At 42.7% G+C, this 15,105-nt stretch overlaps 1 protein-coding gene across 1 annotated transcript; it reads left to right on the top strand.

The window, feature by feature from the left end:
- The first annotated feature begins 12,055 nt into the window (after positions 1 to 12,055).
- Positions 12,056 to 14,602, top strand: LOC147429365 (putative xyloglucan endotransglucosylase/hydrolase protein 5). Its single transcript, XM_086494946.1, has 4 exons — positions 12,056 to 12,819; positions 13,049 to 13,149; positions 13,278 to 13,474; positions 14,038 to 14,602. Exons 1-4 carry the CDS (start codon positions 12,648 to 12,650, stop codon positions 14,417 to 14,419), a joined length of 852 nt encoding a protein of 283 aa, XP_086351072.1. The 5' UTR covers positions 12,056 to 12,647; the 3' UTR covers positions 14,420 to 14,602.
- The last annotated feature ends 503 nt before the right edge of the window (positions 14,603 to 15,105 follow it).

The raw sequence follows: 15,105 nt of genomic DNA, 5'->3' as shown, positions 1-15,105 counted from the left end.
AGAATGTGGTTTCCAAAAGATTCTACTCCCAGGCCATCTCCAAGCATCCCATCCAAAATTGGATTCACAAATTGGCATCACCACCTTATCAAGCTCTTTCATCACCCTATAGACTAGCAAGATCTCAAAGCCATTTAGTTAAAATTGGATGGCTAAAGAGTTAGCAGTTTTCCAGCACTACTTGTTTCCATCCCAGAATTGCTCTACTCGAACGAGCCCCTTATTATTCACATTGCTGGTCATTTCTATCCAATAGGGGCTTTGCGGTGGCCCCAATATTTTAGAGAGCCAAGGGGACTAGTGCAAAATGGAGTTCTTAAAGTATCTGGTTGCTTCCCCCCATTCCAAAACCTCAGCTGCTCTTTTGCACTTCCTCATCAGTTCCCCTGAGAGTCCACCAGATCTAAGATAAGACCACTTCGGGGCGAGAAGTTTGTCGTGCATCACAACCCTGTTCCACTTTCCCCCTTTCGATCCCAATTTTACTGCATCAAGCATTTCGTTGGTCATGATAGCCCACCAACCTTGGTCCTGTTTAGCCAATGAGACCATAAATTTGACATAAAGGGCCTTAGCATGGGATACACGGTTAAGAATTCCGAGCCCTCCTTGGACTACCGGGCGAGCAACTACCTCCCACCTAGCCCACTACCATGGCCGGGAGATTTTCGTGTTGTTCTTTCAAAGAAACCTTTTCACTGGTTTTAAGAATTCTTTCCAGTTACACTTAGCCATCTTGAGCACGGGGCTGAGGAAAGCAATATATGGAATCATAAAAGCATTAATCACTCTAATCCGGCTTTGGAAGGGGAGGAGAACAAACTCCCATCTTCTCATTTTTGAGCTTATTTTGTCAAGGACCCATAGAAATATTTGCCTGTGGATTACGTCCACTCCTACAGGGGATCCCAAGTGTCTGAATATACTCCCTTTTGAGATAATCTCTCCTGTCTAGACTGCAAGGTCAAAAGAGTCCTTCTCCGATAGGGAGATAAGTCTTGACTTCTCTATATTGCACTTGGATCCCGATGCCACAGAAAATGTTTGCACAATCTCCAGAGCTCTCCTAACAACTTGAGGGCACCCCTTCAAGAATAGGAGCGAATCATCTGTGAACATTTTGGCCAATAGCTGGTCGTTGCTCGGTAATGCCAGACGTTGAATCTCTCCCCGCGCAGCACTGGCTTCGAGCATCGTAATGAGAGGATGCGAGCCGATGGCGAAAAGCAAGGGGGCCAGGGGACATCCTTGATTAATAGACCTTTTAACCTCAAAATAACCTACATTTTTGTTATTAAATAGGAGCTCTGAATGGCTGCTAGCGCCTAGTGTGCGTATGACGACAAAGGCGAGGCCCAAAGCCCAGAGTTCCCATGACTTCTTCTATAAAGGACCATCCTATTCTATCATAGGCTTTATCGAGGTCCAGCTGTAGCAAGATGAATTCTTGCTTGGAGAAGGATGCATACTCTATTTCTACCATTGCTGCCAAGATATTGTCATATATAGATCTCCCTTTAATGAACCCATGTTGATGGGGAGAGATGATCCAACTCAGGAGGGGGCCAAGTTTGAGAGCTATCACCTTGGCAATAATTTTGTATGCTACTGACATCATCGTAATGGGACGCCAATGTTTAACTTGAGAGCAGAAGATCTGTTTGGGGATAGGCTTGATAAGCCCTCTCTTAACACTTGCGTCCAACGACTCTTCAGAGACAGCTTGATTGGTCATCCGTGTGAGTGGATCCATGAGATCATCCCAAAATTCCCTGAAGAATTCAGCCGTCAGTCCATCCCAGCTGGGGGAATTTTCATTTCCAAGAGCTTTTAATGCCGCTGAGCATTCCTCCTCAAAGAAGGCCATTTCCATGCGGTTGGCTTCCTCCTGGGGAACCTTCTTTTCCACACTCTTAAGTAAAGATGCTTGGGCTTCTTCCACTTCCTGAGATTGGGTCTCTGGCTGGCCGATAATCTGACTGAGATAATTGAGCATAAGTCCAACCATCTCATCTTGGTTTTGAATTGTATTCCCTTTCTCATCATCGAGTACTTGCACGCGGCCTTGACTCCTCCTCACTTTCAGAGCCCTAAAAAATGTGCTTGGCTAGAAGGATCTGGTTGAAGGAAAGTTTCTTTAGAGAGCAATCTCGCCTTCTTGATTTCCTCTAGCTGTTCGTTGACCAGGTGAGATTTGACTTCAAGCCATTGCTTGTGCTCAACCTCAGTTGCCAGTCCAGTAGCCTTCCTAGAGGCTAATTGCGCTACCTCCTCTGTGAGATGTTTGATATGTGCCTCATTGGATTTTTTAACCCGAGGACCCAAAGTTTTGATAGCTTTTTGTACACTCCAAACAAATATATTCCAAGCACTAGATTTATTCATCCCCACATCTTTCTTGAGCTTTCCCAACGCTTTCTTGGTGATGCTTCTGAAGAGAGGGTCTTTGAACAGGTGTGTCCCTATAACCAGAAGCTTTTTCTCCCCTATCGGGGATCCTCCCCCCCCCCCCCCCCCCCCCCCGGCCCTTTATCTTTCTTGAGTTGTAAGTGTAATGGCATGTGATCGGAGAGGCTTTTTGTTGAGATTACCTTCATCTCTAACGTCGATGAGATCCATCCAGCTTGATATAGGTGGCAATCCTTGTTGGGGTATAAAGCCCAATGTGGCCGCCCAGGTAAGTGGGCGGGCCACCAGGTATGTACACATATTCTTTTGTAAAAACCTAATAAGAACTCACTATGCTCTACACATTATAGTAGAGCGAGTTCACCATATCGTCGTGCTCTTCTTCTCGCACTCTCTCTCGCGTCGCACTTCCGCTCGTACTCCTTCAACTGGTATCAGAGCTCAGATCGAGGCTCGGGGCAGCACTGCAGGAGGCTAGAGTCACCAGCTCAGATTGGAGTGAAATTCGACAGGCAAAGACACGGCCCCAAATCTTGTGGGAGAACTCATAGGGCTCGGTGTGCTCAGAATTTCATTCTGAGGTCATCTCGGTCACCGTTCGGCTTCGACAAAGTTCTGGTCAGGTCATTTTCGACTACGTGGTCTTAGCGGGTGCAGATCCGACTCTGCAAATTTGGGGTTTTCGGCCTACGAATGCAGGTGCTCAGGATATCGACACTCCCAGAGTGTTGATTTGTGGTTGTCTACACATCGAAGGACGGCTCACAGTTCTTGGAGGCGTGTCACATACGACACGGGCGCATCTGCACACAGACTGTAGGCGACATCCACTAGTTCATCAGGTAGCTTGTGTTTGCTGCTTGATATTCCAGATTTCATCCTGACATTGCAGGTACTTCCACATGGGATGTATTGTCAGAGATGATGTATGTCTGTTGAGGGTTTGCTGGCTGTGAGTCACGCAGCAAACAACCGCCGTAGCGGTTACAACATACAGTGGGAAATTTGTGGATGTATGACTTTGTGGGAAGTCTATGTACTGTCAGATTTACTGCAGCCAGTCTATGTACTGTTCAGAGGTCAGTTTACAGGGGAAGCTCTGCCGAATTTTTCCCAGAAAAGTAAACTACTGTGAAGCGTAGCTATGGCTAGATCACAAGACACTGCTCTTTACAATATCAAGAAGCTGGATGGAACCAATTTCCCATTGTGGAAGAAGCAGATTTGGCACGTGTTGGTACAAAAGAAGCAGATAAAACCTATAAAGCTCAGGGGGATAAAACCAGAAGATATGGACGAAGATGAATGGAACGAAATGGATGAATTGGCACTTTCTACCATTATGCTGACTTTGGCAGAAAGCGTTTACTTCAATGTAGCAGACGAGATGTCGGCTTATCAAGCATGGTTAAAGCTGAGTGATCTTTATGAGAAGCAGAGTGCAGCTTCACACGTATATTGGCTTAAGAAGCTTGTTGACTTGAAGATGAAAGAAGGGACACCTATGTCCAATCATCTGAATGAATTCAACACAATCTATAGTCAGTTGTCAGCTCAAGGTGTCAAGTTTGATGAACCTGTTAGAGCTATGTTCCTGTTGATCACATTGCCGGAAAGTTGGGACACTTTTCGCACAGCTTTGAGTAATTTTGCACCTCCAGATGGTTTGAACATAGCAGGTGTAGAAGGAAGTCTGCTTACTGAAGAAACCAATAGAAAGACAATGGACAAAGGCAAAGAAACAGCCTTAGTTGTCAGGGGAAGGACCAAAGAAAAGTACAAAGGTGGAAAGAGGAATCAGTCTCGTAGAAAGTCCCGCAGTGCTAAAGGCAAGAGTGACATAGAATGCTACCATTGTGGAAAGAAGGGTCACATGAAAAGAGACTGCAGAGAATGGAAAGCAGAAAAAGGCAAAGAGAAAGCTGAAGACCATGGTGAGAAGAACAAGTCCTCAGTGAAGATTCAAGAAATAAATGTGACAAACACTATTGCAGAGGATGACAGTCTAGTGTCAGGAGACATCTACTTCTTGAAGAATACAATGGACTCAGCTCTTCTTACAGCATCTGATGGAAATGCACTGAGTGACTGGATTATAGACTCAGGGGCATCACTTCATGTGTCTCCAAACAAGGAGTGGTTTACCTCTTATGTGACCACTAAAGATCATGTTCGGCTAGGCAATGGGCAGACATGTGAGATCTTAGGTGTTGGAGATGTTCAATTGAAGTTTCAGAATGGCTCTTCTTTCACGCTGAAGAATGTGAGACATGTTCCCGCAATTACAAAGAGCTTGATCAGCATAGGTTTACTTGATGATGCTGGCTACGTCACCACTTTTGGACAGAACATGTGGAAGATATCCAAGGGTTCTATGACAGTAGCACATGGAGTAAAGTCTGGAGGACTTTACATGATTTATGTATCAAATGTCTCTAACAATGTAATCAATGTAACCGAGCAGCCGAACGTTTCTTTGTGGCATAGCCGGTTAGGACATATGTCCAAGAAGGGAATGGAAATCTTGTCTTGTTCTGGTTATTTGCCTGGCTTTTCATTTAATGATTTTGAATTCTGTGAACATTGTCTGTATGGTAAGCAAACACCGCAGCCACATAAGCATAGAAGCAGTAGAAGAGATACACAGTTGGCACTTGTTCATAGTGATTTGTGTGGACCTATGCCTAACCTATCTCTAGGGGGAGCTTCTTACTTTATGACATTTATAGATGATTACTCGAGGAAAGTATGGGTTTACTTTCTCAAGCACAAGGATGAAGCGTTTAGTGTTTTCAAAACGTTTGTGACACTTGTGGAGAATCAGAGTGGCAAGAAGCTTAAATGCTTACGCACTGACAATGGTGGAGACTATGTTTCAAAGGCCTTTCAGGACTTTTGTGAGTCAAAAGGTATAAAACGTGAACTTACTGCTCCTTACAATCCTCCTCAAAATGGTGTTGATGAGAGGATGAATAGGACCATACAAGAGAAGGTCAGAAGTATGTTGTCTAATGCACAGTTGCCAAATGGGTTTTGGGCTGAAGCTGTATCAACATCTGTTCATCTTGTAAATAGATCTCCTAGCAAGGTTTTGCAGAAGGATTCAGTGCCAGAGATGGTATGGTCAGGAAAAATGCCCTCATACAAGCATCTCAGAGTCTTTGGCTGTGAGGCATATACTCACGCTCCAAAGGAATTTAGGAACAAACTTGAGCCAAAGAGTAGAAAGTGCATCTTTCTAGGCTATGGTAATTCTGGTGAGATGGGGTACAGACTTTGGGATCCCGAATCTAGAAAGGTTGTCTGCAACAATGATGTTCACTTTAATGAATCCAAATATCATTCTAAACCAGAGAGGGTTGAGGAGATTAGAAGAGTTGTCTTCCAAGAAGATGGACCTGCACGTGCAAGACAAAATGTCAGGGCTCAAGAGGGGCAAGGGCAAGATAGAGTGGAACCACAGGTTGTGGCTGAGCCTGAGCCACCTATTGTGCGTAGATCTGGACGTGTCACGCGACCTCCTGATAGGTTTGTTCCATCTATGAACTATGTCATGTTGACTGATTGCAATGAGCCTTCATGTTACAAGGAAGCAGTGCAAATGAAGGACTCCGGGAATTGGCAATTGGCCATGCAGCCAAAGATGACAGCTCTGCATAAAAACAAGACATGGAAGCTAGTTAAATTACCACAGGGCAAAAAGGCTCTACCTTGTAAATGGGTTTATAGGTATAAGATCACCGCTCATGATAGTCAGCCAAAGTACAAAGCAAGGCTTGTTGCCAAGGGCTTTAAGCAAGGACAAGGCATTGACTTTGATGAAGTCTTATCTCCGGTGGTCAAGATGACTACATTGAGATGCTTTCTTGCATTAGTTTCCATATTAGATTTGGTGTTGCACCAAATGGATGTCAAGACAGCGTTCTTGCATGGTGATTTAGATGTGGAAATTTACATGCAGCAGCCAGAAGGGTTTGTTGAGAAAGGCAAGGAAGATTGGGTATGCCAGTTGTTAAAGAGTCTTTATGGCTTAAAACAATCACCGAGGGCATGGTACCATAAATTCCACAAGTTTATGCTTTCTCAAGGCTACAAACGTAGTGAGTTCGATCACTGTCTATATACAAAGAAAGCTAAGGATGGTAGTTGGCTGATCCTTATTTTGTATGTGGATGACATGTTGATTGCTGGCAAGCACTTGGAAGAAATTTTAGCTTTGAAGTCAAAGATGGCAAAATTGTTTGACATGAAAGACATGGGTGAGGCAAGTCATATACTTGGTATGCGCATTGAGAGAGACAGATCAAAGAAGTTGATTTGGTTATCTCAAATAGAGTATATTGACAAGGTTTTGCAACGTTTCAATATGGAGAAGGGAAAGGCACTGAGTGTTCCATTGCCACCATATGTGAAACTTAGCAAACAAGATTGTCCTGTGTCTGAGGAAGAACATGTTGAAATAGATAAGATTCCATATGCGTCTGCAGTGGGTAGTTTGATGTATGCAATGATTGCTACTCGCCCAGACATTGCATTTGCAGTGGGAGTAGTAAGTCGATACATGTCAAACCCAGGCAAGAAACATTGGGAGGCAGTGAAAGGAATATTGAAATACCTGAAAGCTACAAAGAGTATGCGTATATGCTATGGGAGTCAGGAGCTAAGTGTAAAGGGTTTTACAGACTCAGATTATGCAGGTGACTTAGACAACCGAAGGTCTACGTCAGGGTATGTCTTTACACTGGCTGGTGGAGCAGTATCATGGCGTTCTAGATTACGAGATTGTGTTACTCAGTCTACTACAGAGGCTGAATATGTTGCAGCATCAGAGGCATGCAAAGAATCAATTTGTCTTAATCGACTAGTAACAGATTTGGGAATCAAAGAAGAGATGCCTGTGTTATATTGTGATAGTCAAAGTGCTATACAATTGGCTCGCAATCCAGTTTATCACTCAAAGACAAAGCATGTGGATGTGAAGTATCATTTCATTAGGGAAATGCTCGAGGATAAGCAACTTCAGCTTGTCAAAGTTCACACCACAGAAAATCCTGTTGATCTACTTACAAAAGGAATTCCCTCAGAGAGCTTTGTGCATTTTCGCAAGCAGTTAGGTGTAGGGTAGTACATCACTTCTCTACATCGCTTGTATATTAGCTTGTATAGTAGCTTCTCTCACACTTAAAGTACCACATTGGACTTTAAGTGGGAGGTTGTTGGGGTATAAAGCCCAATGTGGTCGCCCAGGTAAGTGGGCGGGCCGCCAGGTATGTACACATATTCTTTTGTGAAAACCTAATAAGAACTCACTATGCTCTACACATTATAGTAGAGCGAGTTCACCATATCGTCGTGCTCTTCTTCTCGCACTCTCTCTCGCGTCGCACTTCCGCTCGTACTCCTTCAATCCTATCCTTGCTAGGTTAGTTGTAGTATGACCTTGAAGATGAAGACTTAAATCATCTATAGACTTACTTCATGTCCTGGTATTTAGGATAATTGAAGAATATTCATTTTGATTAAGTTGTACAAGAATGTTTTAAATACAGATGTTTTTGTGCAAACATTATCTTGAGGTCTAGAGATAGTTGTCCTTTAAACAAAAAAATTCTTTTGCGTCTAAGTAGTCTATTAATAAAGTAGTGTACGCGCGCGCACACACAGACACAACCACACAATTTCACCCACATGTGCACTCACAAAAGTAGGTAATATCAATGTTGATTAGCTTGAAGATCCACTATTCATGGTCTAAGCATTTAGCTAATTAGCATAGGAAAGAGATGGGGCCAGAAAGAGAAGTGGGCACAAGGGGGATTAGAGAGGGGTAAAGTCTCGAGAGGTACACTATTCAATAACTCCTTATATAACTTGCATTCGTGGGACAATTAAAAAACCCTTTTTTTAACATGTTTGAATGATTAAAATGACCCCTTATTTTATGATTTATTTTCAAAATTAAATATGAAAACCCACTCCTTATTTTAATGTATCTCTGTTAAATTTCCTAAAACTTTTACATTTTCAAATCTCTTGTGCTAAACTCACGTGGTACATTAACATGACTACATAGTGCACCCCCCAAGGAGTAAGCAGATACACACAAACACATGATTGCAATGAACCTAATGTTTCTCAACACAAAAGTTGAGTATTATGGTCTTTGTCCCCCCAATTTCATGGCATTGGGCATACAATGTTAATTACTATGTATGCAAGAAATTTTGAACATAGTAGAATGTCCAAGGAGAGTTTAATCTCACGACATAGCCAAAGTCGATCGAGTTGTGAGATTAAACTTTTGTTGGACATTCTACTGTATTGTATCGTATATAATGTCTTTGGATTACATTCCTATCTTTGTTGCTCTTTAAGGCCCTTAACTTGTTCCAACTTTCTATTACTTATTGAAAATGACAAGATAGAGGGGCCTTTATGGCCACCATTTATGGCTAGAGAAGGTAGGTTACATTGCACATGCTCCTCATTACATTAGTTAAGAAACTCAAGCCCAAAACCAACATTAAAAGATGCTTTTAAGTTGAGGAAGAGGATTTAGAAATTTTCTCATGTAGGAAAACGGAGTCTTTTTCAGTCTTTTCATACAATGCATAACATCATGAGCTTTTGCTCGAGAGGCACCGCATACCTAGCTAGGTATGATTGGGGGCAGGGGACCACCGCCCCCCCATCGGGCCGGCGGTCCCCTACCCCCAATCGTACCTAGCTAGGTATGCAGTGCCTCCCTCACAGAAGCTCATGATGTTGAGGTAAGTCACAATGTGGGAATTATCGTGAGAATTTGTCCGAAACTTCTTGTGGCTTCATGTGATCAAACAGTTTTTGTCACGCATTGCATTGGGGTGAAATTCCCTTTGAAAGGATGATTGTATGAAGAAGCTTAGACTTTGGGAGGTGTTGTGACAAAGTTGAATGAAGAGAAAGTAGAATTGAGGACTAAACTAGTTGGACTTTTTGGACCATGAGGAAGAACTGATGTTTCCACTGGGTTTCGCATCATACTATTCTCGATGGTAATGGTGCATTAAACTTCTTTAAGTAGACAACTAACTTGAGAAGCTTAGACTTTGAGAGGTGTTTTAACAAAGTTGGATGAAGAGAAAGTAGAATTGAGGTTGGACTTTTTGGACCATTGAGAAAGAATTGTTGTTTCCGCTGGGTTTCGTACCATACTATTCTTGATGGTAATGGTGCATTAAATTTTTCCAAGTGGGTGCCCAGAACGATTTTTTTCGGGTGAATTAAAGGGAATTTGAGTAGATGCTCTTGAGGTGTTGAGGGAAAAGAGGGGTGGGGGGCACGTCGTGGTGGAGAGAGAGAGAGAGAGAGAGAGAGAGATAAGAAGAAGAAGAAGAAGAAGAAGAGAATTTTAACATCGTGAGGAATATCCGACGCTACTTCCTCTGTGTGTGTGTGCGTTTTTTTTTTTTTGTTTGTTTGTCGGAGGAATGCTCGTTGTCAGAGGCGAGGGCGGTGAGGCAGAGAGAGAGAGAGAGAGAGAGAGAGAGAGAGAGAGAGAGAGAGAGAGATCTGCAAGTCGATGGTGAACATGGCTGGAAGGTGTCTCTATCTGCAGGTCTTGAGGCCGAGCATGATAGGCATGCTTCTCTCTCTCCATGCGTGTGTGAGGGTAGGCCTGCATGCCTATTATATGGTGGTGATAAAACGATTGGGTGCTCAGCGGGCATAGCAACCTCTGCACTCCAAGCAGGGACAGTGAATGCCGAGCCTGAGGCGAAGGCAGGTACAGGAACAATAGAGGCGAACGCAAGGCTCTCTCTCTCTCTCTCTCTCTCTATGCAGGTGAGCATAGAGCGCAGAGTCGAGAGAGGCTCACTGTGCATAACAGATGGGTATGTAGGTTGCATGGGGGGCTTGAGAGGGCTACCCGCTTGAGAGGAGAGCACATGCTCTTGTCTGAGATTCCGCAGAGAAGTAAGGGAGGATTGATGCACAGGAACTAGAGTAAAAAATACAAGCTTTACTTTGTCTAAAGTGGGAGAGGGAATCTGCTACTCTAATTAATTAATAGATTGAGTAGTAGACCCGGTAGTAAGCCCGACCAATTTTGGTTTTGGGACTCATTAGAGGGTATTTCACTAGATACCCTTTGTAAAAGGCAAAGGCTAATTGGAAGGAAAACATAGAAGGTACTTTAGTTTAGGTGTCACATTTTGGAGTTTATTGAAGGGAATCAAGGGGAGGTCCGGACACGTGGCGGAGAGAGAGTGGGACAAAAAATTACCAAAATACCTCTCTGATTTGTCAAAATTTCTAAAATACTCTTTATCTATTTTGGTTCGATTGTTCAAGATTTTCTAATCTTTATTCTTTTTTGACAATTGAGATCCGTTGTTGAGTGCTTAGCATGTAATTTGTCACAAATTGCCTCGAAAAAAAAGGCAATATATCTAAAAATAATGAAGCACTGAATCTTCATAGCAAAAGAATTTATTTTTGAAGAATTCCAAGTAGGCAACTAACTTTCCTAAAATTTGTTGATATGTATTTCCTCACTCCAAACACCAAGCTTGTAAAACCTTTGCAACAATTTACTACAATTAAATGAGGAACTTCAAATGTTGTTGCATATTAGAGTTGTCTTGGATTTCCAACTAATTTAGCGAAATATGAGTTCATTTGCAACTTCCCTCATCGGGATGCGTCTTAACAATTCTATTGCTGCATAATCCCCTCATAATAGGGTCACGCGATCGATGAATGAGTTTGTTTCTTTAAACAGTAGGTAAAGAGCATTGCAAAAACACACTCGAGAGGATGGATGCAAGAAGGGGCTTGATTAATATGACATGCTCAGTGAGGAGGAAGGCAAGAAGGAGCTTGATTAATATGACATGCTAACTTATGCCATGAAAGGACTATGAAGGAGGAGGTAAATGAAGATTTCAAAGTAAGAGGAGCACATTGACATGCTGGACTTTTCTTCACATTAAACTAAACTAGTACTGTGGGCGGCCTTTTCTGTGTGTGTGTGTGTGTGTGTGTGTGTGTGTGTGTGTGGGGCCGGGGGGCTGCAGGGCACACACACTAGTTGAAGGAGTTATCGCCATGTGGGGTGGGGGGGATTCCTCCCCCTTTTATAATAGTATAGATGAAAAGGTTGAAGCTCACTAGTAGTGAATACCATGTATGAAACGAGACTTTGCAAAGGAAATCAAGGGAGTTTGGTCAATTCTACATGTTTATTCCATAAAGCCTACTTACTTGAACGTCTCATTTTGACTTTTTGGCTATACAACTTGGACACACATATCAACCACCTTCTTGGGAGATGCCCTTGACAAAAGATTAAAACATATGTAGTTAACTATTTTGTCCCTCTTTCCTTCGCTTATCCCTAAGGCTTTTGACCAAATGCGACACACTAAACAAGGCTAGCCACCAACGAACTACATCCAAATTGGCCTTAATTTTGGCAAAGCGCGTTTGGTTAGCGGAGACTTTGGGCCATAATAAAAGTGGTGCTGTGCTTAAGGCTTTTAATGCAAGTAGTAACATGGCTAGGCAACTTCGATGAAAGTTTGGAAAGGGGGGCACTTGTGGGAGCCTATTTATGCACTTGGGGAAAGCTAAGTTGAGGACAACCACAAGGGCACTTATGCACTATACATTTGGTGGGCTCTTGGCTTAAGGCAACTTTTTCTCTTCTCTATACTCTTATTTCTTGGGGTGCATACACTTAGGTTTCTATCTTTCTTTTCTCACATCTCAAGAACTAGGCTAGGATTAAGGTTTACTCCATAACCATAGTTTCTCTCCAAAGTCTAGCTAGTCAAGGTATATTCTTCTCAAGAACAATGATTCCCATGAGGAGGTACCCTTGGTAATTGGATTTAAGTAATATAAAGTAAGATTACTAAGCAATAGAGTTTCAAATAGTAAGGTTGGTCTTGAAGGGTAGCTCTTACTTGGGCCATCTTCTCTTGTTTTCCCAAGGCCTGTGTGAGGCCAAAGCTATAGAGCTAATCATCAAGGCTTCAAGAGGAGTGAAAGGGAGATTAGCAAGAATTCAGACCCAAATTTGGGATTAAGAGAGGCTAGCGCTAATTATAATTAGTCACCCAAATTGGGGATTAAGAGGCATTAATCACCCAAACTAGAACTAATTGACTTCTTAAACAGAAGAGTGAGGTTGGGTCACTAATCAGCCAATTCAGAGCTAATTAGGACAATAATTGGGAGAGATTACTGGGAGTATGAGCAGAGGGAGGGCGGCGGTGGTGGTGGTGGTGGTGATAGTGGTGATTGCGAGTAGCGGCGTTGCAGAGGGGCGCTACTCGGGAGACTTCGAGGTGACATGGGGCCCTGACAACGTCAAATCCTTCAATAACGACCACGTCCTGAAGATCGTCCTCGACAATGTCACAGGTTTTCCTCTCTCCCTCTCTCCCTCTCTGCATGCAGGTGCTTATGTAACTCAAGCTCACATTATACTCTCTCTCTCTCTCTCTCTCTCTCTCTCTCTCTCTCTGCATGCAAGTCTAGCTCACATTGTACTCTCTCTCTCTCTCTCTCTCTCTCTCTCTCTCTCTCTCTCTCTCTCTGTGTGTGTGCATGCAAGTGCTTATGTAACTCAAGCACTCTCCTTGAAGTGCAGCATCAGGATTTGGATCCAAGAAGAGCTACCTATTTGGCAGCTTCCAGATGAACATGAAGCTAGTGCGCGGAAATTCTGCCGGCACCGTCACCGCTTACTATGTAAGACTAACTATGGGTTCATTACCAAAGTGGGTTGTTTGTGCATGCTTGTGTGCTTGTGTGTGTGTGTGTGTGTGAGAGAGAGAGAGAGAGAGAGAGAGAGAGAGAGAGTTCTTGCTTGTTTCCAGTTTGCATCAGACAAAGACGACATCAGAGATGAGCTAGATTTTGAGTTCCTGGGCAATGTGAGTGGGCAACCTTACATCTTGCAGACCAATGTCTTTTGGAATGGCACCGGCGGACGAGAGCAAAGGAACTATCTGTGGTTCGACCCCGCCGCCGCCTATCACAACTACTCTGTCATTTGGAATCCTTACCAAATCATGTAAGATTGAAAAATTTCTAGATTTTTGCTACAATTACTGCTCGGGAAAAAACCATTTTCTTGGCAAAGTAGTCAGACAACCGGGATTTATGAAAAAAACTTGGGTATTTACTGGGATTTATAACTAAAATGCCCTATTCTTAACCTTAAAAATCAAGGTTGAGGGAAGTTACAACCGGGAAATTTACACTAATGGGAGATTTGAGTAGCTTGAGCTCATGAAAATTTGCTTTCTGCAAAAATATTTGTACACCTTAGGCTAGTGTAAAGTCATAGAATACGGCGATGTATTTATCGATTCGGAATCAAGAGTAGGTACATTAACAAGCTCAAAAGTATAAGTCAAGATAAAGTGCAAAATATGCAGTCTCTTGGTAGGTCATGCATTGTTCAGGAAAATTTTTTCTTAGCTTGCTTTTGTGCCATTTAGAAGTCCAATAATTCCCATTGAGAGCACAAGAAAAAGGAGAAAATCCTCCCAAAATTTTCAGTATATACATAAGAAAGTAGGTAGAATTTTGTTCTAGGTAGAGCACAATAATGAATAGTGTATGTTTATGCAGCATGGCAGTGGATGGGATCCCAATCCGAGTGGTGAAGAACAATGAAGACATCGGCATTCCATACTTGCGCCTCCAACCGATGAAAATCTATGCAAGCATTTGGGATGGTAGCATATGGGCCACACAAGGTGGAGCTATAAAGATAAATTGGGCAAAGTCTCCCTTTGTTGCTTCCTTTGGGAAGTATTCCTTCGACGCGTGCAAGAATGGAAAAGCGAGTTGCACCAGGAAGAGATGGTGGAACAACCCTCCTTACCAAACATTTAATGTGGATCAACAAAGTCAGCTTCAATATGCCAATCAATACAAGGTTTATGATTATTGTGAAGATAAAGAAAGATATCCGGATACACCGATAGAATGCGCGCGCAATAATATATGAGCGTCAAAAGCGAATGCTCGAGTGAACTCCTGAGCAACTCTCATTTGATGTACACTAGGCTTATTAGCTTTCAAGCCCTCTCCCATTGTCTGCATAATTGCCAGCTCTCTTTCCTTAGGGAGGGGGAATTCTTTTCTCCAACAATTCTTTCATTATCCTCTAACAAATAATGATTCTTGGCAATACCCCCCCCCCCCCCCCCCCCCCCCCCCCCCCCCCCCCCCCTCCCTCTTCTCCGCGGATTATACACACAAAAATAAATAAGAGGTGATCTCAACATGAAAGGGAAATTAGACAAATGTCATATTTTTACATCCATTCTCAATCTAGTTAATCAAGTGACAACACAAGTTCGCATTTTTTTCTACTTGCTGAATCAACATATTGTCTTATAATCTTAGAGAACAAATTATATATGCATGTGTGTGTGTGTGTGTGTGTGTGTTTGTGTGTGTGTGTGCATGCTCGTGAGATTACTAGGACCTCTAAAAATTACCAACGCTAGATCTACAACGATTTTTGAAAATCTAGCGGTCTTGGTATTAGCATCGATATAAACCAATTATGATATCAACACAATTTTGGGGCAATTTGCTTTTTTTTTTGAAACATATTGTGAGCTCATGGTGGCAAGAAACAGAGAGAGAGTTAGGGGGCTCCTTTGTAGATCTGCAAGTAATGGGCAG

The sequence above is a fragment of the Adiantum capillus-veneris genome, chromosome 22 (genome assembly GCF_014529385.1).
Source record: "Adiantum capillus-veneris isolate H3 chromosome 22, ASM1452938v2, whole genome shotgun sequence".
NCBI classification, from domain to species: Eukaryota; Viridiplantae; Streptophyta; class Polypodiopsida; order Polypodiales; family Pteridaceae; genus Adiantum; species Adiantum capillus-veneris.
The sequence above is the reverse complement of the archived record's forward strand: the minus strand, read 5'-3'. Positions and strand labels throughout refer to the sequence as shown.